The following is a 23,945-nucleotide window of genomic DNA, read 5'->3' as shown; positions in this document are numbered from 1 at the left end:
TTCAAAACATTTTTCATCAGTAGGTAAACGCTGCTTTAGTTTGGTGCACGTTCTGTCTGCCGTTTTGACTTGGCACCCTGCTACAGAAATTCACTTCAAACGCCTGAGTGGTTCTGAGTGATTAAAACAAGCAAGCGAAACCTCCAGAAGTAATTCCATTTGTGGGTATTTCCTTTAACAGCATTAATAATCTAATGCATTTAAAAGCAAGATTTAGAATTACAATTCACTTGTATTTCACAGGATTAAAAATGCAATATATGTAATAAATTCACAGCACACAAATGTAAACATATCAAGGTATTCTGACAGCATCTGTGTTTGTTGTGCAGGATTTCAATGTGGAGACCTCTGTAGGTCATTTACATTTTACTCTGTCAAGCTACTTCAATGATATAAAATCCCAAGGAAACTTTTATTATTCAGATAGGTCTGAAAGTATACATTCAGGGGGATATAGCTTGAAGAATATGCTGATCAGGAGAGAAAACCGAGTACAGGTTTCTCATCAGGAGGTACACTTATAATACAATAACACAATCCTAAGTGACCTGTACACCTAATAGAAAATCTTCCACAAATTTCTTTACCTCTTGTATTACCGATAATAAGTTTATGAAAAAAAAAGTTACTAAAATAACTATGTTCTTTTGTTACTCTGAAATACCAAGAACTGTGAGAACGCTGAAAAGGATTTTGTACGCCAGTATTTTGTACGTCTCTCCTGCTGCTGAACCTAGTAGCATTCTCGGTAGAAACAATAAATATGTTAAAGAAACGCGTGCTTTGAAGAAAGGAGAATGGAAGGAAATACCACTCATGGCAGCTGCTGGCTACCTGGGCACGGAGGAGCCCTGCGCGCGTCCTCGCCAACCCCGCACAGGGTATTCTCATCTCCTTTTTCACACGAAATCCCATCCTGACCCTGAGAATCGCTGTCATCAAAACAAGTACATTTCCATGAAACATATCTCCACTGTGAAAACATTTAATAAAAACATTCCCATCCCATTCTAATTTTAATTTGCACTAAGTTTTCGCCCAGGCAATGCGGAGAAGAACACAGCTATCTGACTTCTTCCCCCAAAGCACACCGGGGTTTTTGAGTTCCCTGCCCAAAACGTGAACTGAAATCAAAGGTGCTTCAAGGCACACCGGGCAAATTAGCACTTAGGAAAATTAAGGTTTAAGTAAATAAATAAAATGCCACTTAAGTATTACTCAACTCTTTGGCTATATCTATGGTAAGACTACTAAATAAACCCCTCACAAGAAAAAACGCACACTGAGGGAAAAAAGGATTGTTATTTTTAACACTGATAATTTTGTTTAAAAGAAGATTCCTTCCTGCGTTTCATCATTTTACGTTATGCTCTATTATAGAAACTAATGTGGGAAAAAAAGTTCAGAAAAATCCAGGCCCAAAATATTATGGAAAAAAGAACCACCAAATGTAAAGGTCCTGTAATACTTGGTATCTCTAGATTTTTCTGCACTGGTTCACATGACCCCCCATTTATTTTTAGAAAGGCAGCAATTCCCACTTGGATACGGTGCAGTACCTTGTACCCGAATGTTGCTTTGCACAAATAAACCACAGAAAGTGTTGACTTAAAAATAAAACATTGGAAAAGGAGAAAGTTTTTTGCTCTGTGAAAATTTCCGGAAAAGCTGTAAACAAAGGCAGGTTTGGCTCAGTGGTTGAGTGACTCTGTTGAGCTGTTGAGGATGGAGAACATATCAAACCTCACAGAGTGAGGAAATGTTTGTAAAACAGTTAGTAAATCATAGGCAGCAAGGTCACCATGTTTAACAGCAGGAATGACACTTTGCCAAAACCCCAGCTGTGAAAGGGCGTACACACACGCGGGTTTGTGTCTCTCTTCTTTTTCTTCGGATCCCGTTTTTAATTAAAAAAAAAAACACATCTATTTCTTTAAAAGCACTAAAAATCTACAAGATTTCAAATTCAGGATGTCTGCCAGGACTGAAACACTCATCAATCAAATAATCTCAATCACAGGTTTTGTTTTACCAAACAGAACGTAAGCTGTGAAAGCACCAAGAAGTTCTCCGCAGCCTGAATGATTTCCCTACAGATTGATACCGACCGACCTCTTGATCTCAGGCACAAAGTTTTCAGTTCTAGCTGCGGATCCAAATTCACACACGGGGAAAAAAAACACCCATCTGGTGTTCCTGGGAACTGGCACAGACAGAAGGTGAAATTATATATTTTTCAATACTACGTTTCAAAACCCGTGTATGCATATGGGGAGACCAATTCATCTTATGCCAAAAAATCCAGGAATTATTATTTCAAGTTGAAAAGTTGTCATGAAATCACTTCATAATATGGGGAGATTTACAAAACGACTCACCTGCTACCGTGGACTCAAACATCCTGCGGTGTGTCACTGGCAGGCAGCATATAGCAAAGGAAGCACTTAAGCACATACTTGACTTCAGCTCGTCGCATGTTTGAAGTTAAGCATGTATGTAAGTGCTTTGTTGGACTGCGGCCTGTATGCCGGGCAGCCACGATATAAAGAAAAAAATTCCTCCCAAATTAATTATAAATTTAGTCACTATTAAAACGTCGGGGTTTAAATTACAGTTTATGATGAGGTTTTAAAGCGTCCTGCTCCTCTGGTCACTGCATCATGGGACAATGGGAATCAGGAGCTGGGGAGAAAAACTCGGTCTACAGCGATGACAGAGGGTTTCACTTACTGAGGAAGAATATTCCTCACCGGCCACGAACCCACGGGGCACTCCTCCTTCCTTTAGGTGGCAGAAAAGTGACACTACAGTTAGAGCCACAGTTGGTAAGAGATGAAACAAGAATTAATTTTTTCAACACATGTGAAATGAAAGAGCTACAGAATGGCATTAAGCCATTAAAAGTTTAATACCAAAGCTAAGCATTCTTGCTTCATATTGGAGGAAAACAGGAGTACAGAAATATTCTATTTGAGGAGGAGTTTTTGCTTTAAAATATTTTCTGTTTTATATTATGAATCCTTCCTTTTGGTCCCGCTCTGCTGCCTGCTTTAGAAAGCAAAAGTTAAATGGCTCCTTAATCTGAACCCTACACATCTCGGACCAGCTCACAAAATGATGAAAATATTTCCAGCAGTTCTCCTCACCACCGGCCAAACCAAACCCTTCTAGCGTCTGAGCTTTTTGTGCGTCAGGTCATGAGGAACCCACTTACAGACGTAACCTTTGCAAACAAGCCTCATGCTGCCTTCCAAAGCACTCCTAGCCCTCGGCCCGGCTCTGAGAAGCCCTGCGGCCACGGAGGGCAAGCCCAGCGGTGCGTTAGTGCAACCGAGCACTGAAGTCTCCTTTCTAGGTGAAGGAAGGAAATGCCTGTAAGCTATGGCTTCTATTTTTCATTGGTTTTGCGCTTCGAAACCAAAGATGGCTACCAAGAAAAAATACCCTTTGCATAAATTTCATATGGAAAAGTACTGAAGAGTAACTCACGAGTGAAGCTACGCTGATAGGGATAGTTGTAAGGTTGAAGTAAGTTAACAGCAATTCATACAAGCTGAGGCCAACTACTGTTGTATATAGCAAAGCAGGAGTTCTTCAGGCACATTGTATTTGTAGAAATGGGAGTATGATTGATCCCATTTACCAACAGCTCTGCCAATCAGTGTATCAGGAAGAAGAGGAAATTTATCCCAGAGGAAAGTAACTGAAAAATCCTAAGACAGGTCAGTTTAGAGTTATGTAAACCTGAAAGTGACTTAAAATAATTAAAGCACGGTAATGTAACTTTGATCATTTTTACCTAGCTCTGTTTTAAGCAGAGAGACTCCTTACATAGAAAATCCTACCGTGAAATGATGGGCCTGACTATTAATTAACCAGTTGTGTGTGTGGCAAATTTCCATTTGGCTAGTCTTCTAGAAAGGAATTAGTGTTCCATTTTATGAATTCTTCTGTGCTCATTACATGAAGTTTTCAGCATGTCAGCTACTGTACAGCTTATTTTTCAGCCTTTTCTTCTTCTTTGGTCTTTCCTGTTCAAGTTCTGGTGAGTAATATGGATCAGTTGTTCTTTGTTGAGCAGTTCAATGAGATTAAATCAACAATACATTTTAAACTGCCAGTACATAAGTTAAAATTTACCTCCCTTAATCCATGTAATGTGCTTTAGAATTGTACTCCAAGAACCAGGGATGTTAATTAACAGACAATACGCTTACCATTTAATTACCACAATTTCTAAGGAAAGCTCTTGTTACCTGACATTGTTTCGCCACCTCTTGTTTAATGCACAACCCTCCTTCCACTACACCTGAGATCATCCATCACTGAGATATCAGGAGCCTGTTCCAACCCACCCTATCTTAAGTCTGTAGGAATAGAAATTTGTTACCAACGAAGCTAAAAGCGTACTGAAATGTGCTTCAAAAGCAACTGGTGGAGTTAAGAAATTCACACGAAGCCCTGTTGTTACAGGTGGTGGCTCTTCTTTGTCAGGAAGGCTGCAGATCACCAACACGGGAAGCTCGCATCTTTAGCCCAGCAACACATTTCCCTTGGACAGAAAACTGGCCCCAAGTAACATACGCCTGCTCAGTTTCCTAAGCACCACATTTGTTATAATGAATAACAGCATTTATTTTCACATTCTGCAAGGCAAATTGTGCGCCCTGAAAAAGGTATTTAACTTGGATTCCAGACCTGAAATTGTTCTAGTGCATTCCCTGGATGTTACCGAACTCAGATCCTTCCTACCAGTTACTTCGTGCAATAGTACTTGAAATACTTTGATTCTTCCCTCCCCTTGGTCTTTTAACTTAATGCACCATCATCATCTACTGCTGCCAGCTCCTTGTCCTACTTAGACTACCTAGACTCCATTCGGTTCTCTAATTTTTGAGTTTTGTTTCACAGAACTGAAACTGTAGGTAGGCACTTCAGAAAATCAAAAATAACTTTGTCAAGACAGAAACCTAACAGCAATCTGCAGAGGAAATGGCGCTGCTCAGCTTTGAAATGACCGTGTTTGCTTTCTCCCTGCTGAATTCTTCCACTCAGCTCACTGCTGGGCAGGTAGAGCCTGGCTCAAGTGTCCACCTCTAAAATTAACCCGTGGTATCTGGTCTTCGCAAGCACACTTCAGCAAGACAAGAATTAAGAGGAAAAATTCAGCAGTCTGAAACTGGCAACTACAAAAAGAAATCAAGAAGTTTATTACTACTTTAATTAGTTTTTCCTCTTATTATTCCTCTGTTTACTCTTTATGGTGTTATAGCATCTCTAAAGTATTCTGATTTTACTACATATTCTCTTAAGCTGCAAAAGTCTCAAAGTAGATTTTTCATTACAGTCATTTGACTATTTCTAAGTAAAAATGCTGCCAAAGGATCTAAGACTCATTTCTTTGGTAAATATATTTTGAAGTGGCCACGGTGAAGCAACTTCAGCTTTCTTAAATATCCCTCGTGTCCATTTCTATTTAAAATCAGCACTTGTCTCGCACCAAAGCCGGGGTCGGGCCTTATCTGGCAGAGATTGCTGGCCCTGGCCGGGCCGGTCGGTGTTTCCAATTTCCTTATATAACAAGGCTCTAATGTTGGGGAGGAAGTGGGCAGATACTGAGAAATCAGGGAGGATAAAAAGCACTAGACCCGTAACCTCTGAGGTCAAGAGGGTATGACTTCAGGGCCTAACAGTAAGGTGGAAGGATGTGTTCAGGTAGTTTTAAATTACCTTGTTTTACTGGTCTTTTCCAAGAGGAAAAGAGATAAGATCAAACACAGAAGATTAATATCACATACATGAATATACTCACAGGGCTAACAGGAACATGTCTTTTTTTCTAGCTGCAAGTAGCTTCAATGAATGTTCTGGAGTTGAAAAATATTCTCTCCCTTACAACATGGCTGTGATTTCACATTTAGAAGAACTGCAGTGTTTTCCAGGAACTCCTTTAGCCTCTCTGTGAACAATTGCTTACAGAACCCAAGGATGAATTTCTATGACCACAATACACACAATACAATTTTGTTTTCCAAACACGGGCAGGTGTGGGCACAAGTACAATGAGCTGTACACAGAAGACAGAGCTTTAGGCATACACATCTGCACATGCAGCAGAAAGGACAGAAATCCTCTCCCCACTGAAGAAGTAGCTAAGTCCCAGTTTTCAATGTGGATACTCGGGTAATGACTTCATGATCATCCAAGATCATGGTGGCATGAAACGCAGGAGCCATGGTGTAAAATTAAGGAGCACAAAACACTACCAGCAACTATGAAAGGGCTTCCCTGACATCACCACGTGGATGGCAGTGACATTAAGGAAAGAATGTGCATGGCTGCCCAAGTTCCTGCTTCCCTCGTTGCTTCAGCTCAAAGACAAGATTTAGTGTTCCCCAGTGCAGGACTGGTGGAGTGCTCCTACCACACCTACACTCACTCAGCTTGGCTGCTGCAGGTTTGGTGTTGCCTTTTTTGTTTTTTTTTTTTTAATAACTGAAAAGGAGTCCAATAGGAAACAAATGTGGCAATCAATGCAGAAAAGAAAAAGCCTTGTAAACTGCATAAGAAAACCGTAAAGGAAAGTATAAACCACAGAAACTGTACATAAAAGGTGTAGTTTTTGTCAAACTAAAATGAAAATGTGGATTTTCAACCTGTTGCAAAGTATTATGTTTCATACTACCAATATTAGAAAAACTTACAAAAACTAAAACTAAGAACTAATCACTATTAGGAAGAAGACTGTAATTAACTGAAAATTTCCATCTTATGTGACAAAGAAGCAACTATGACGCAGTCTGATGAAGGCAGCCTCTGAATTTCTGGGGAACTTCTACCTTCAGGGCCAACTTTGGAAACAGGCCTCTGCCTAGGATCCGTCTTTGACTTGACAGATGAGAATGTGCTAGGAGGACAGGTACAGGTAAAAGCAAATTCTAGAAATGCCCCGTATCTGCCGGTTAGAGCTCTGAGCAAAGCCAACCTAATTCTTTGTCTTTTCTTCCTGTGGACGTGAATTTATTCAGTGTATTTGGAAGACACGAACGGAGCATGATTCTTCAATCTGTCTACAAATGACCATGTTATTACATATCAACTATTCTCTATAATATATGTGCTTCACTTTTAAACAGCTACGGAGTGTATCAGACACCGTGATAAACACAGAAAACCGAGCGTGAATACCAATAAATGCAAGCCTTCCGTCTCGGAAACTCTTCACTTATTTGATTAAGTTAGGTGAAAAACAGAGCAGTCATGCTTGTAGCTTTTCTTCCTTTTTCCTTTCCTCCACTCTTTTTATTTCTAATGCGAATCGGAAGTCTATGTGGAGCAGCCTGGCTAGCCCCAGCCTAACCTCCCCATCTGGAAGGGAACTAACCAGCCTTGGGGCTACTTCCAACCCTTCCCAGCTGTTGGGTTTGGGTTTTTTGTTTTTGCGGGCTTGAGAAAGCATATTTATATAAATGATTGCCATATCCTTTGCCAGCTGTTGACCCTGCTCTTGTCCCGGTTGGGGCATGTTTTTCATTTTTAGCAGCCACAGACTGGAACTGACCCTGACAGAGTTAGCACGCTATGCAAACAGCTTCACGCGTTCTTGCTGTGACAGATAAGACAATGGCTGCCCAGTGCGAGCTGTGGGACCGGTGTTTCCCTTTGGGCTAATGTCACAGAGCCCAGAGCTGGAAGTACCGCTTAGAAAAAATAAATGATGAGATTCACAGCACCGTCGGGAGGTTTCCTGTCCCGTCCAGAAGCAGTCGGTGACTGCAGAGACCATTCCTATTAGCCAAGAGGTTAACAGAAACACACGCGTAAAGGCATTTTCACTGGGCCACATCTCACATTAGGTACCAGAAAGTTTCCTGAACTGAACTGTCAAAACATTCCTGCACTATTTTCCTCTACCTGTTTTTCCTCCTGCGGAATGACGAGCTGATGAGACTTCACTAAAGCCGCTGATAAAAATTGTAACTAAACCATCAGCTAGAATAAAATAATGACAATACCTACGACAATAATTTTAAACGTTCAGATCACCACATCTGACAAGGCAAACTGCTTTCTCTGTATCCCAAAGCACTGCTCTGGAAACATATCCAGCACACTAAATACACCCTTATTTCCTGGTCACCTGTAGCTACGCTGAAACAAATGTTTTGAACTACATTTAAAAAGTACCCTGTAAAAGGGGAATGCTCTTAACAAATGCTCCTAAAGAAATGGCAATTCCTCACTTCGGGTGCTCCCTCATTAACTAATACTGCTGAAGTTAAATGGGACACAGACAATGAACTGTAGCCTTTACAACTTTCATAAGCATTATCAGATTTTTTGATAATAAGTAGAGGTGGCATATGTGTTCTGTTTAGTATGCAGAAGAGCCTCATTTTATTCTCAATGCACAGATTTAATTAAAAATAAATTTACTGTTAACGCTTAAAGTGGTGCCAAGATTATCCAAACAGAAGGTTTATGATACTTAATAATTGATAAGAGGAGGCAAATTCACAGATTGCAACTGATTATTATTTAGTAGGTCTGTTTTCAAAGGTGAAAGTGGCATTATAGCTAGCCAAAAGAAAAAAAAATCCTTCTTTTTTATAACTTCATATTTAGAAAAATGTGCCTTTAGTAAGCACTTTCTAGAAGCATTCAGGTTACAGATCATGACAGATCCACTGTTACTTTGGATACCACTGAAGGTATTCAAAGTGTTTTTTAAAACATCAGTTCCAGTCCAATTCCGTGCAAAGGGAGTTTTATTTATTCACGTATTTGTATTATTATTATTATTATTTAATATCAGCACACACAGATCAGCTTCTTTAAGGCCGTGAATCTCAGCTTGGATTTCAGAGCAGCTTTAGCACGATGTGCCAGAAATGTCCACAAGTGCTGAGAGAATTAACTGATGGGATCTTTGAAGCCTCTCTATCCCAGATTAACTAATGAAAAATCTGTGAAATCACAGTTCAATCTTCTTTTTTTTATGGCTAGATGTGTTTGCAATGGTTGGGATGACAAGATGCTCCCAAGCCATCTGGCTCCTCGCACAGGATTTGATTCAGAAAATTAATAGTAACACCATGGGTGTGCACATATTGCAACAATCCAGGAATCTAGTCCTGTTACACAACCGAACGCAACGATTTTGTAATTCCCTCAATCAGTTCTGTAGACTGAAAATGCTGATGCTAGCCTTAGAAAACATTTTCATGAAATCGTGTGAGCAGTGAATGAGCAATTCCAAGCGAGCGCTGCAGCTCCGGCTGCTCGCCCCTGCTCTCAGCACTGAGCCTCACAGAGCTGCTTCCTGACTCATGCAGCTCTTGCACTTTGGGGTGAAAAGCCTGGCTTTGAGCACTCCCCTCAGAATGAAAAGGGAAAAAATATTTTTCTACTTTCATGTATTATGCAAATATATCTATAAGTAATGTGGCTTTGTGCTTCCGCTAAGTGCTATCTAGCAATTATCAGCCCATGAATTAATTTTTTTTTTAAGACTATCGTACTAGGAGAGTTTTTGTGGAAGAGCAGAAGATCCATTAGAGAGGCAGACTGCACATTTTATTTACAAATCTAATTCAGAACACCAAAACAACAGGACTGTGGGAATTTAAGGCAGCTTTGGACAATTTTCTTGACTGTAACTTGGAAAATCCATGATTCTGTATGAAAAAGAAGAGCAGAAAAGCTTTTTGGCATAAGTACTGCTTACCAGAAGAGACTTAGGGTTAAAAGAAACTTGTATAAATTATCTATGTTAGATAAATTCTGTATTAAAATGTTACTTTAAAAGATTATTTTAGTTTGGTTCAGGATGAACATCTTACTATATTTTACATAATTCAAAGCTCATTCCCATTAAAATTCATTAGATCTGTGTATTCAAATCCACTAGGTATCTTTGGAAACACTAAGCTAACGTGTTTAACTGCAACTGAATTTCCAGCTTTCTTTAAAGAGTTCTAAACAGAGTATTTTGATGCTGCAGCGGAGATTGCCTGGCAGACGAGACAACAAGAGCTCTCAGGGAAACACCACTGCGTCAAATGCACGAGAAGGATGGGAACAGAGGGAATTTCACCCAGGTACATTAACTTTCAGAATGCACGGCGGTGGAGAGATGTTCAGGACTGTACACGACTCCAAACACAGTGTAACTTGTAAATACAGGGAACCTTAATGGGAACAGTTTTGTCTCCTAACAGCGCTGAAGGATGTTGTTACTGTGGGATAACACGCTGAACTAGATAGGTGAAGCCCTGCACTGCTTTTTGGTTATGAATTTGAAACCTCTAAAAGATTCCAGAAAATGCAGTATAGAAAGTATATAATAAAAAATTACTTCGACTTCAGAGCATTAAAAGCAAATGCTCCTATAAAAAGCAAGAAGGTGAAAGATCCTGAGGGAATATTCTTTTCCCTTGAACCCTCACAGTTGCAACGTGTATGCTCTGAATAAACAACAGACCAACAAGCCATCCTCTGCAAACCCACTGGCCACAATATTTTGAGCAATAGCAACACTTGCGTGTTTCCTTTCTCAGTGCTCGCTTTGAAACACCTTGGGGGGACTGTTTTTAGAGAGCTGCACTTTCTCAAAGGCAGATCCCTCCAGCACGCCACGCTGAGCACCCAAATTACTCGCCACTTCTGCACATCATGGTTTCAGCTTCTTGGCGATAGCCTGGATTTGTACGTTCCTGAAAAACCTGACAAAAGTGGAAAAGCTTTTCTGCGTGAAAGAAAAACTTCACATTTTTATCAAAAGCCTCCCCTAACTCACCGCTTGGAGTTCAGGTTTCAGTCACTGCTGCCGCCAATCTTTTTTATTTCGTGACGTGTCGGCTCAGCCTGACCCAGCTCCAACTGAAGCCAATGGAAAACTCCCACCGCTTCCAAGCAGGAGGGAATTCAGCCCTGAATGAGAACTTTAAAAGCGGTGCAAAGATCAGGAAGCCCCTAAGAACAAACAGACACAAAATCTAACAGACCTAATTACCCCTCCCCTGCAGAAAAAACCCCAAACTCAAACCCTAGAAAATATCTTAGGGCCGAGTTCCCTGAGATTTAGAGTTTTATGAAGTTCAGGAGGCGCCGAGGCCCCAGCGCGAACGGGGCTGCACTATTTGCTGCTAAACTTAGGTTAATAGCTGATGACCCTTCCCATTCCTAACCTCGAGCACTGACCTCCTGACCTACCCCCAGTGATGGTGTTTATAAGCGTGTTGCCACTGGTGTAAATAAAAAAGGAACACAATGTGCTGAAATTGTTACTGGTGATGACAACTGACACACATTTTACACTGCCAGTGGGCAAAAACATCAATAAATAACTCCAAATCTGTTGTTAATGTGTTTAGAGCTTCTTGCAATGGTCATGTCCTTTTTGCTGTTTTTCTTCTTTTCCCCTACATGTCTTGTTACGGGACAAACAAAAAGCTTCCAATAAAGAAGCCGGCCAAAAATACAAGAGCCTATGGATAAGGTTTGGCATTAAGCGTTACACGGCAGCTGCAATTTCCACCTTCCAACCGACTCCTTCAGCTGTGAAAAAAGCGTGAAAGTATACTACAGCATGTATCAAGCAAAACGGTACGCTTTCTGAAGCCCTTAAAAAAAGACAAGCACATGGCTCATGATGAAAACACAGGTTTCACGGGGTACTGTGAATACTACTGTTCTCCCTGCAGCTCACAAGAACCTAAAAAAAGCAAACTTTCTAATGGATTAACTTTTTAAAAAGAAGTATAAAAATGCTGGATGAGATTTAAGGACAGGCTAACTCCCATGTGCTTCATTTTTTTTAAACCAAGTTCCATGTCTTGTTTTTAATTAAATAATTTGTTTCTATGTTTCCTATTCTAAACTCAATTTTAATCCAGATTGGAATTATAAAGTGATAGTCAAAGTTTTCAAAATATACAATCTTATTTTAAATAAATCCAAACTCTTGTAACAGAGGCTTCTGTGCTTGGAATGTGTGTCTTTTACTGCATATATATTTGCATTAGTTCGTGAACTACTTCCCGTTGCAATATTACATAGAGTGTAACTGTTCACTTGATAAATTCGAGGCAGAACCTCGGAGGGCATCACGACAGTGGGGCGATCGCCCATGTCAGGGAGTGTGGCTGCACCCAAAGTGTGGCCAGTGCCCATCTCCCACCCCAAAGCCTCGTCCTCCTCTGCGACGGGCCCGCTGTGGTGCCAGCTGGGATGGTCCTTCTCTCTCAACAGCCCAAATGAAAGCAGAAAGGAAAAAAAAAAACAAAGGGGAAACAAACAAGCAAGGTTTCTGATAGCTTTTAAGCATTTCTGAGTTGAAACAGTCTAGTCTTTTCATCTAATCATCCCAAACAACTTGTTAAGAGATAGCGTGGAACTCTGTTGCAGAGGCCAATTCCAAGAACAGCCTGAAAAACTAAAAATACAACACTGAAAAGAGTGGATTCCCAACAACCTCCTGGTCAGGAAATGTAGAAGAACACAGTATCAAAAGATACTGTTCAGAACATACTTCTCAAAGTCCTATTTTGTCATCTGTATTCTGGGCCTGGTGCTTAGCTGCTTCTCTCAACACAGCGAATCTCTCATTTTTATGGTGACCTGATAAAATCTGTATTTTCTGTTTGCTGCTGCTACAATTCAATGAGACATGAGCATGTTTGTAAAATGAACAAGTTATAAGAATGATTATAGTAGATGTAACAGCCTATAAAATATGATCAAATAATAGTCATCTATCCTTCTCAAAAAGAAAAATTAAATTATGTGTAATTGTAAAATCTAATTTACATTCTCCTATTTCCAATTTAAATTTCCACTTTTATGAAATATTCTCTGCTTCGAAGTTGTACATGTGTAAAAGATGCTTTGACATGCTTCTAATTGATTCGTTTTACACTATCGAAAGGATAACAGTGATTTGCAAAAGAATTTTTTTCTGTCTTGCACACATCTCTCATTTGCCCATCTTAATTCAATTAAAGGAAGTAAGGACGGTTTGACCGATGAATGAACCATATTTTAACTGAGGACATTTCTATGTAAACTGGAATATACCAACCACTAATTCTCAGCCAGTTACTTCCGATCTGCAACTTTTATTTTGAAAGGTCATGGCATGGTCACAGAAAAGAAAGAGGATATTAAATGCTGGCAAGTATTTTAGAGTAGTGCAAAACTACGGGCTGGTATCAAAAACAAAAGGTTTTAAACTCAAATGCAATTTATATGCAAAATTCTGTATTTAGTCCTAGCTCAGCGTCAGCATAGCTGGAAGTTAAAAATTAAAACAACCCTCTTCAATTGCAGTCCCAAAATGTATTTGCATAAAGTCAAGCTGTGATGTACAGGGTGTGCTCCGCGACAGGTTAGCGTGCACCTGCACATATCCGTAGTAATCAATAAATGTAATTTCTGCTATGAACTGTAGAATAACCTTCACGTTTCAGTTACAGTCTCCACACTGACCTGGAATACCCAGGAATATCAGGATATGTACTTAAAGGCATCAAAGAGGTTAAAAGTGGAACAGAAAGCAAGAGTCTTCAGCTTCAGTGCTTCATTTAAACACGCTCTATTATTTTCCTAGGATCTAGAGGAGGTGGTGTCATCCACCTTGTACACACCTAGGAAGTTAGGAAGATAACGAGGGTATTTGTTTCTGCGTCAACCAGAGGAGTTCTCCATCCTCATCCTCTCCCCACACATGGGCATTTTACTCTTGCACTGTAAGGCAAGAGAAGAAAAATTCTTTCAAGTTCAAGAATAACAACGCAGATCTGATTAGTCTCATCCAAACGAGCTGCACAAGGCAGGGTGGGTTCAGCGGCAGGGAGTGCTGGCTAACGTCAACACTTTCTGTAGAGTATTATTAGACAAAGACGACATTTTGAGGAGAAAAATATATTAATATAACGGACCGCCTATCATTCGCAGGATCAAACCCCCAGCACCTTTTGGACACTGCCACTTAACCTCACTGCTTAATGGGAGAGGTGCTACAGTAGATAATAGGGGGAACATTACAGTAAAGATCATTTTTAAGGAAATACTTGCTGACAGCATGCTGAAATGAGGATAAACACATGCCTACTGTTTCAAAACAGCAGCAAAGGCTAACTTTTATTAAATAAACATGGCAACAACCAGGCTAAAGCTCACGGGCGAGATGCTCTGGCACAGGTGAGGTGAGGGCGATGAGGTGAAGTCCCCGAACCAAACAGTACCAGGGAGCACCGGAGGGGCTGGGAACCGAACTTCCACTAAAGAACAAGGCATGGCGGGGCAGGCCAGAGCCCATCACATACCAGTGACGTGGCCGAACTGCAGATGAATGAGGAGAACCAAATGTGCTTTTCCTGACAACCAAGGCAGCCAAGAGAGTGCCCCCTTCACGCTCGCTGAAGGCCCCTGACAGCTCCGGCCTGCTACCAGCCCTACCTGTCAACAGATCACCAACCCAATGGCTTCAGCTCCACTGCAAGGATGCAAGCTGGAGTTCGTGTAATTTGCTTTCCACTTTTAAGTCCCTTTGATGCCAGAAGTCCTCCAGCTGAACTGGTGGACACTGGAGAGGCAGAAGCCAGTTCTAACGGCCCCCAGAGAAACGCAGAAAATAGCGAATGGAGGATGCGCACTGCCGCTTTGCTTCGGCTTTTCAGATACGAGAGGGGAATAAAAGACACACGCATGTCCCTTCGTTTGTGGGACAGAGGTGTAACACCTTACAACTCTTTACCTTTATGGGAAGGGACTGCTCGGTTGCATTTGAGTTTGAATTTAAACCTTAAATATTATCCAAGCCAGGGACTCTGCCCACTCGTGCTGAACGTCAGCAGAGGCCTAGACCAAAGCGAGCTTCACCACCAACTGGGAGTGCGACAACTCCTGCGGTGCACGAGATCGCTCCTCACGGATAAGGTAGGGGGGTAGCTGGCTATTCGTTTTGTGCAGCATTATGAGTAAGGAGCGTCCAGCTTATATAAAGGGTAAGAATTATTCCCATTTGTGAGTTTTTCCTGGAGCGAGAGCAAACTCTACTAAATATTCCTGTCTGCCTCTGTGTGCACAAAGAGCCCGGTGCACATAAATCTATAGCAATATTGCTCTTAAAAGGACCAGGAAACACACACGGATGCCTATATACTGTACATAGCATTAAAAAAAAGCCTGTGCTCCTGTAGAGCAGGCACTGTAAATCGTTCCAGGGGAAGCCGGCGCTGTGTCCGCCGCGGCAGGCCGAAGCGTCGGCACCAGGCGAGGCACGCAACCTGCGCGGTGGCAGTGGGCACCGCCACCTCCGAGCTGCTCCAGCGCTGCCTCGCCATGCCGCCGTGTTAATGACCTCGCAGCAGTAGACAGATCCAGTCCTTCTGCTTTTCTTTCTCACTGAATGATTTCCCTAAAGCCAGAGCTGGGCAAAATGCCACTAATGCTGCCGTAAAACTCCCGCTGTGTTAGGAGGGAGGCAGGCGACTGAGGGTTAGGAGGTAATCAAGCTTACAGATTAAGGCTCGCTAAAGCTACAAGATCAGCACAGCTCGGGGTGTTTATTAACTCTTTGAAAACCAAGACGTATGATTGCGTATCACACAAATATAAAGGACATTTTCTAACAAGAGCTGACAGCTGAACTATTTTGCAAGATTAATTCTAATTTGTGCTGAGCTAGGAATACAGAAGAAGCGCTCTTTAAACCTATTTGGATCAATTTCATTATAAAATGTACCTCAAACCAGGAGACCGCACAAGCAACAAACCTCCCAAGAATTACAGGGAAGTAAAATTTGCTAATTATTCTTCCATTCAAAACCACTGCTTTTTAAATTGAATGATGGAATCGGAAAGTCAATGACTGAAACACACTTCTATGCCCTTGGTGGATTAAAACTCTGACCTGGGAATTCCTTGTTTTCAGCAGTGCAGAATGGGTTAATTTCTGAATATAAAATGAGGTTGCTGCAATCTGGGTGTTTTTTGTTTTGTTTTGTTTGTAACACAAAGCAAAATATACTCTACAGATGCTTGATTAAAATGCAACAGCTGTTTATGGCGGTGCATTTTCCGCTAATTTACTAGGGCAGATTTTTCAAGGAGCCTTGTTTTACTGCATCTTCATTTGCATAAACATTCATATAGCTGAGCTGCCGGCCCAATTGTCCCTGCCTTGGATAATGTTTAAGGTTTAAACTCAAATACAACCGAGCGGTCTGTTCCCATACAGGAAAAGAGTTTTGAGAGTAAGGTGCTACACCTCCGTCCCACAAACTAACCTGTACTTTGTACATATTTAACTTCTAAATCCTAAATATTTCATTTCTTTGGCACTGTATGCAACTAGCGTTTAATCTGCTCCTCACATCTGTCTGGCTAGACCCGGTGCCTTTTTTATTATTATTATTATTTCCCTTTTGTTTATTTGATCTATTGCATTCCTTAAGCTTGATGACTAATCCAAATTATTAACAAATACAAAAGGGTTTATGTAAATTATTGTGATGAACAAAAACAAATCACAATTATAACATTGTTAAGTGAATTAGGCAACAACGACTGCAGCTTCCCTATCATAGATTGAGGCGGATGAATTTGAACTTTATTGACAGTAGCAGCAGAAAGCCTTAATCACTAAGCACCAGTACAGTCTGGTTTTCATAGGGTAATGACCCATCTATATATTCATAACAAGGGTCTCATTCATCATAATTCATATAAAAAAAAACTATTGCAAAACTAATGGAGAGAATGTGTGAAAAGTGATTGGATGGGTAAAACTGTATGGGGCTTGAAAGGCCTTAATTGATTTTATTGGGCTGTGTCTAAGCCTCCTTGCACAGTACATCAGATCTGTATCTAACTGCATTTCAATTGATTTTCACTGATAGGCTTCTTTCTTATGTCTAGGGCTTAAGTACTAAACTAATAAAAGGATAAAAGACTTTGTAATACAGGTTTTGAAAATAATGTGCACACATGATTTCTGTGGAAGAAAATTGTATGATATGTGTTTGTCCTACCAAAGCGGCTAGAACCAAATGTAATATAAAAAATGCAACTAATATGAAGAACATTACTCGGGGTGAGGAGGGTGGGGGGAAGGAAATAAGAAAAAATGTCCTTTGGCTAAAATCAGCTTGATTGTAAGCAGACTTGACTTCAATGGAGTTGTACCTGCTCGTATTAGGGGTGATTTTGACTGATATCTCAAACTTGATTGAAAGAGATTATAATTCACTTCAGATGCGGGTTATTTAAAATCGTGAAGAACTAACAAGTCATACATATTCTGATACAAGTATTTCACATACATATCCTGATAAAATTACCTAAAGCAAAATGAGCTGATCTTTAATTGTTTTTGTATGATTGCATTCTTGGACCTTTAGCATACAGGAGTATCAAACCTGTAGCAGTAACGTTATGAGATACAAAATACTCTTTAATGCAATTTTAAAATTTCCTCTGCCTTCATAGCATACTTTAGCTAGCTGCTCGTGCAAGCTCCAGAACATTGCTGATTCGGGCTTCCTATCAAACGGTCACAATGCAGGTGAAAAAAGTGTTTGCTGCAGGTAAAATTCGACATGCAGTTTGAATAATAGATCATATAAGCAACAGGTTCACCATTCACCTAAAGGGAATGCACATTAAATGCAAAAACTTCAATACAGAGAAAAAAACAGAAAATTTGGGAAGTGAAAATTTCTTCAGAAATACAGATTTTCACTTTTTCAGTCTATATACCGAGCCATCACTTGCTAATATGATTGCAAACTACACTATCTGCTAGTCAGATGGTTTGTAACATCTGTATAACAAATGATAATGTATAAGAGTTGTTCTGGTTTTGTGTTTCTTTACGAGGCTTGGTGTTGATAATCTCCAAAGCACACCCATGATTCTTTAAATTAAACATAAGAATCTTGTCTCACAGTACAGCTAGGTTATCCATGTGTAAGAGCCCAAGCCAAGTAATTACACATCCGCTCAAAGGATTAGACACATAAGATTTCTTTAAATTTTTAATAAAACTGCACAGCTGTTGTAGGAAAAAAAACTCTTTTGTTCTAGATTTTTTAAAACCATTAAGCTCAAAGTGATTCACAGTTATGCTTCAAGAAAAGTACTTGAAAAGTATTTGTTAGGCACTTTTTTTTAGTAGATTTAACATCGTTTAACCTCATGGCAAGAGATTTGAAAAAGGAATAATCTAAAGGAAAGACATTTGGTCAGGTTTTAAAGAGCATTGCTGTGCTCTTACCAGAGCACCTGCATATACATTTAACTCAACAACACAGCTACTTAAGCACACAGTCCAAATGCTATTTAAGTCCAAATGCTGCAGCAACAAGCAAGGAGACTGCCTCCGACGCTGTTCTGGGGCGGATGGTTCAGAGAGAGAGGCTCCGACGAGGTGCGTGTAGCTGCGGTCCAGAAACGGGAAGGACCACAGATGGCCAGAAGTTCATCAGGCCAGGGCACTGCCCACACCACAGCACCACTTGGAAGTGGCAGGGCCAGCCGAAATACCTAACAGAAAGCAGGGATGTGTTCTTTAGCAGATAAAGGAGCATAGCAGGGAGGGAACCAGGACACGGCACGGGCAATGTATGCAGATGGGGGAGCGACACCAAACAGGTGACAGCATCAAAACAGACACCAGCAGAATCGGGATGAGCTGGCAAGGACCTAACTGTGCTGGCTGAACAGCATTTTTGGGAACACGGCCTTTTAGGCACCCTTCATACATCACATTCAGTCTTTCAGGAAAGAAAAGGAACAGAAGTGGACAATAAAGAGGGCGGGCTGTACAAGAGAGGGGGAAGTTCCCGCGGACTACACCCAACAAAGGAAGATATATTAGCAGAAAGTGCAAGGTCAGGAATGCAGAAATCTGAGTGCCTGCCCCTTAGCGAAGACGAGGTAAAAGCCCGAAGGCTTCCAGTTGCGGGCAGGTGAGGGGCTAGCCACCTGACGCGGCCACGAGGAGGGCAGGCACAGCCCTAGCAGTAGCACAGCAAGCAGAGATGTTCTGTCCTGCTGCTCAGTGCAGTGCTGAGACATCCCCTCAAACCTACACGCTCATCACCTGCGTTCAAGTTGAAAGCTTGGAAGTTACAGGGGTACAAAGCAGCCCGATGAGGGGAACAAAACCTGGCGCAGATAAGGAAGTGGAGGCAGCAGGGCCTTCTCATTTCAACTGTGCACCAGGACATGTGCACGACCACTCTGCAAACGCATCAGGGACAAACGCCAGGGAAGGAAAACCTTTTAAGGTGAAGGACATCACCAGCACAAACCCTGGTGCAGGTTACAAGACCCCCAGCCACCAGAAGCCAGGACAAGGAGGCAGAGCTCTGGCGTTAGGACGGCGGCAGGCAGGAGGTGCTGGGCTGGGGACATGCTGCCAGGTGGGCCAGCCCAAGTTTCGTCACCCCGCACCTTCCTTCCAGCCTCTTCTTTTAATTCAAGTATTTTACAGGACTTTGGCTTTGTACCTTGGTGTAAATTTAATACCACAAAGCTGTTGCAATAATATGCAATATTACTAAACAACCAATAGATAGGATTTACAAGATAAACTATGGTATGCAGCTATATTTACAATGAGTCTAAATCTCTAAAGATTTTAATGAACTGCAGCTGACCTTGATCAGTGATTCAAAGCCCAGAACAGCTTCTACTCTCTCACACATTACTAACCTTTGCTACAACATTTATCAATTTACCTTCTTGATCTCTCAAGCAGGTCATGTTTTCTAATCAGCCACTAGCTCAAAGACCTACATCCCAATTAAATTACTGAATGAAGACATGCATGAATAAAGGCTTCTTTTAAAAAGAATTAGCACTAAATACACTAAAATACTGGATCCACCATATCTGAACTGATATTTTCTATGTAACATGCAAGTTACAGACACGCATGCTGCTCAGAATTAGAATTGTTAAAAACCATCCCTGAAACACACGGTTTCCTTGTATGTTTTTATTTTTGCTTCCCCAAGTGCTCTGTATGTTACTTTGCCTAAATACTGACCTGAGCTTTAAATCATCTGCTCTGAGCTGTGAGCTCGTCAGGCGCTGGCATGTCTGAAATCTTATGGTACAGAAACCTACGCAGATGTTTATTATTAAGCACAAGAGTAGCTTCACAGACTTAGAGCTACTCACACTTAAAGTTAGATGCTTATTAAAATGTCCACGAGATCTGAGGCTCATTTTCTTCTTTCAATGCAGCACATGCATTTATGTCACTGCAGGAGAAGAAAGTGTTCGATGTGCAGCCGGAGGGCCCCTCGCAGCCCCTCGGGACAGTACGCCCGACGTGCCCTCAAGGAGCAGGGCTGGGGCCCAACGCTCCGGGTCGGTGGCAGCAGCGCCGTACCTTGGTCAGGAGCCCGCGGGCAGCCCTGCCCCAGCAGAGATGACAGCAGCCTGGGGACGAGCGGCGTGGGGACACGGCTGCTGCTCCCCAAACCTTTGGGCCAGGCGCTCCTCGCCTCGGGCTGGAAAGCAGGTTGCGCAAAAGCTGCTTGCTGCTGCCTCCTGCGCTGCAGGCCAGGGGCGGCGTGCTGACAGAGCCCGCGCGGCGTGCAGTAGCTCATCCGCACACGCACAGTAGCTCGGATGCTTCCTGGATTTGATGCACATGTTGAGAATGGCTGTACCCAGCATGTGCGAGAGCACAGTCACAAGAGGGGAAGCAGGGGTACACAGAGCACTCAGCCTCGCAGCAGCCTGCGTGGATTGCTGTACAAATATCCTACGTGTTATTACTGTTAAGAGCATGCTGCAAGCACAGGCACAGGTAAGGAATCACCCTATGTATTTCTGTCTGTTTTCCTGGTTTTGTTTTGTGGTACTGCTGAAACCCAAACTCACCCTTACTGTAAAAGGGCTGCTTAACACCTGGGATCTAACACCACCACCTTTCCTGAATGCAAATATTTTTATAATTAAATTTTTAGTACAACAAAATTATTGCTTCAAACAGAAAACACACAAAACAAGTGTAACACCATGAGATCTGGTATTTAGAGAAGCTGAGCCTACACTAAAGCTAGCACAGGTGATCGATATCCCTCTTTAATCCCAGGGTTACCCTAATCATAGCACAGTGTCCTGCCTAGCAAGCGCTCTGAGCAGAAGATGCCTCATCACAGCTTCCTCCTGGGGCCCACGGCGCCATACTGGTGGCACCAGCATTTCCCAGGGGTCTCAGCCCAGGCTGTACAGCCCTAGCACAGAAAGATACAGGTGGGACTTAAAGGGAGATCTCCAGGGGGTGGAAAATGCTTCTTGGAGATGTGTAAAAGGGCTGAGAACCCCTGAATTAAGGAATTATTGTCAGGTGAGCAAGTGCCTGCTAGTCCAAAAAGCGACGATGTATTCAGAATACAAATAACTGGTCAAACACCGTACTAATTTTCAATTTCCATTGTCTTTCTAAATGCTAATACTTCAGTTACACGATGAATTCAATTCGTATGTACGAAATACAACTGATGTTTGAAAAAGGTAGTGCTGGACCCTAATAGCTTCAGGATTAAACCTAAGGTTTTTGGCCTTTCATCCATGGTACTGCACATATCTGTACCATTCTGCGCATACCAGTCAAATTGCCCACGTAATTTTCTTTTTTTGCTGCAGTAGTTATGGCAAAGATGATTTCCTGACAGCAATGCAAGGGCTCTGCCAAGGGTAACAGTTCAGGACCTCTTCGCTTAAGGAATACTTCAAGATATGTAAGCCTCATACGTATTGTGTTTTGATGACTGCTCTCACTGGAAAATAAAAACACATTGCAAAACCAGATCCGTGATCCCTATACGAAAATACTACTTGGACCAAGTTTAATTTATTTGTTGACAGAGAAGATCTACTGTGCTTAATGTAAAGTTCAATAGAAGTACATGTAATATAGATATCTACAATCATAACTGCAATAAAATAAGCTCTACATTTATCTGGCTGTTAAATGCAATTCTAAATTTATTAGTAAAAAGGAATCAAATTTGGTTATGGCATAAAATATCTCCCTTGCCTTACGAGAGCAAGCTAACCGAGCGCCATCCATCAGGACAGATCAGTGCTGTTCATCTCTGCCCAGCGGTTCTGGGCAGGGGCGGCACGCAGCGGCACACAGCCCGGCTGGGCGCAGCGGCCGGGGGCGGGCTGCGCTCTGCCTCGCGACAAATCCGCAAAATAAAGAGCAGCAGCTCCAAACACCATTGCCCACAGCAAGCGGCAGCCCTCCAGATGGCCTGCTTTGCCGCTGTTTGCAGTTATTACTTTTTAAATAAAGATGTCAGCTGACGTTCGAGTCCCGAGCGGATGCTGTGGGTACCCCATTAGGCAGAGATCCTTTACGCTGCTGCCCTGAGTGAGTGCGGGCAGACAGGCGCTCCCTCCACCCCTACTTCTGTACGGGGATTTTAGTAACTACTCATGACAAAAAGAGAAAGAAAACTGTCTCGTCAGTTCCTCTAAATGCTATTTCGGTGCGGTAAGTTCTTTTCAAGAAGGATATGCATTATGGAGCACTTTTACTAATTGTACAGATCTTCCTGGTTACAAATTCCTAGGAACAAGAGGGTTTCCTTGGCGAGGGCTCCCAAATGTTTCTTTTTGCACTTAGCTTCGTGTGCTTGCTGCCGATAGTATACCAAAACTGAACTAACTTTCCCATTTTAATGTGGTTGTAAGCTTCCTGCTAGGCTGTGACCTAATTGAGACTTTTGATCTTAGCTTTTTCAAAACATGTTATTCTTCAGAGTCTGTAAAACGTTTTAACTACAGAGCTCCTGCAATCACTGCTGAAAGCTACGGGGAATAAAATAATGAAGAAAGAGGGGCAAAAAAGTCAGTTTATCAAAGTCAGTGGAAATACAAGGTATTAATTATGCTAAATGAAGAAATATGGGCATTTGGTTACTTTTGTGGGTCAGAAATATTTTAATCTGGCGCTGCCAGCCAGCTGCCTCTCCCTGACCTGCGTGCATCTCTATCAGCTGCCGGATCACATCAAAGCCCGGAGAAGTGAGGAAAGCAGCGACCAGCGCGGGGGCCCCCCCGTGGTACCAAGGTCACCGATTTGACTGAAACCACCACATTGTTATCAATTACCATCGCTGATAAGGACACGACCTTTTTTGAGGCGCGTAAGTGGGGGGGGGGTATACGTGCAACCGCTTTCCCCCAAACTGCTCTTGGCCGGCTAGATGGGCTGACAGGGAGAATAAAACTGCACAGCAAATTTTAATTCTCAAATGGGCCTAAGTTAAAAACATGGCACAGAGTCCACTGCTGATAAGATACACTCAGATCACCCGAGCACAGCTCCCTTGATTCGGTTAACTGCGCCAAACACACGACAGAGCACAATTAAAGCAGAGGGGAAATTGTATTTCGACCCTACAGACGGCTCTTGTGAAGTTTCATCAAAGCAAGGCCAAAAATGTCTTTATTGTAGCGAGACCTACAGCAGAAGCACATGTAACCGAAAATAAGTAGTGTTATACAGTAGTAAGGCACCTAGTAAAATAAAAATATATTTTCAATAAAGATTAGTTCTGCATTTTATTTCTTGAAATTCTTTGATCAAGTAATTTTGGACTATATAAAAACAGCCAGACATCCCTAACGTAGCATTCCTTAAGAGATTGTTTTGCTGCACACAAAATGCCACAATTTCATCTAACTATACTTCAGGTGACATTGCTCTTGTTAATTTGAAATATGCAGCAGTTTTTGCTCACATTTTTCGCAGACATAATAGTCTAGGAAAAAGGAAAGCTCCACATACAGACTATCCTAGTTCTCACCCAGAACGAAAAACATTTTTACAGTAAGCTAACCATAGTATTTCAGCATTTTAAAAGTTTCAAAAAAGCAGCACTGAAAAAAATTATATAACTTAA

At 41.7% G+C, this 23,945-nt stretch overlaps 1 protein-coding gene across 17 annotated transcripts in view; it reads right to left on the bottom strand.

Annotated features, from left to right (window-relative positions):
- Positions 1-23,945, bottom strand: part of BCAS3 (BCAS3 microtubule associated cell migration factor) — a 357,411-nt gene that overhangs the window by 124,633 nt on the left and 208,833 nt on the right. Inside the window, exon 24 of one of the 17 annotated variants that reach the window (XM_080563574.1) lies at positions 11,816-18,552. The exons of the other annotated variants lie outside the window; for them this stretch is intronic. Coding sequence (XP_080419700.1) covers positions 18,491-18,552 — 62 coding nt within the window. The 3' untranslated portion in view covers positions 11,816-18,490. Of the gene's footprint in view, positions 1-11,815; positions 18,553-23,945 lie in introns of those variants that run through there. 17 annotated transcript variants of the gene reach the window in all.

This window comes from Anser brachyrhynchus (assembly GCF_964034855.1).
Source record: "Anser brachyrhynchus genome assembly, chromosome: 20".
Taxonomy (NCBI): Eukaryota; Metazoa; Chordata; class Aves; order Anseriformes; family Anatidae; genus Anser; species Anser brachyrhynchus.
This window is presented reverse-complemented; position numbering and strand designations above follow the sequence as displayed.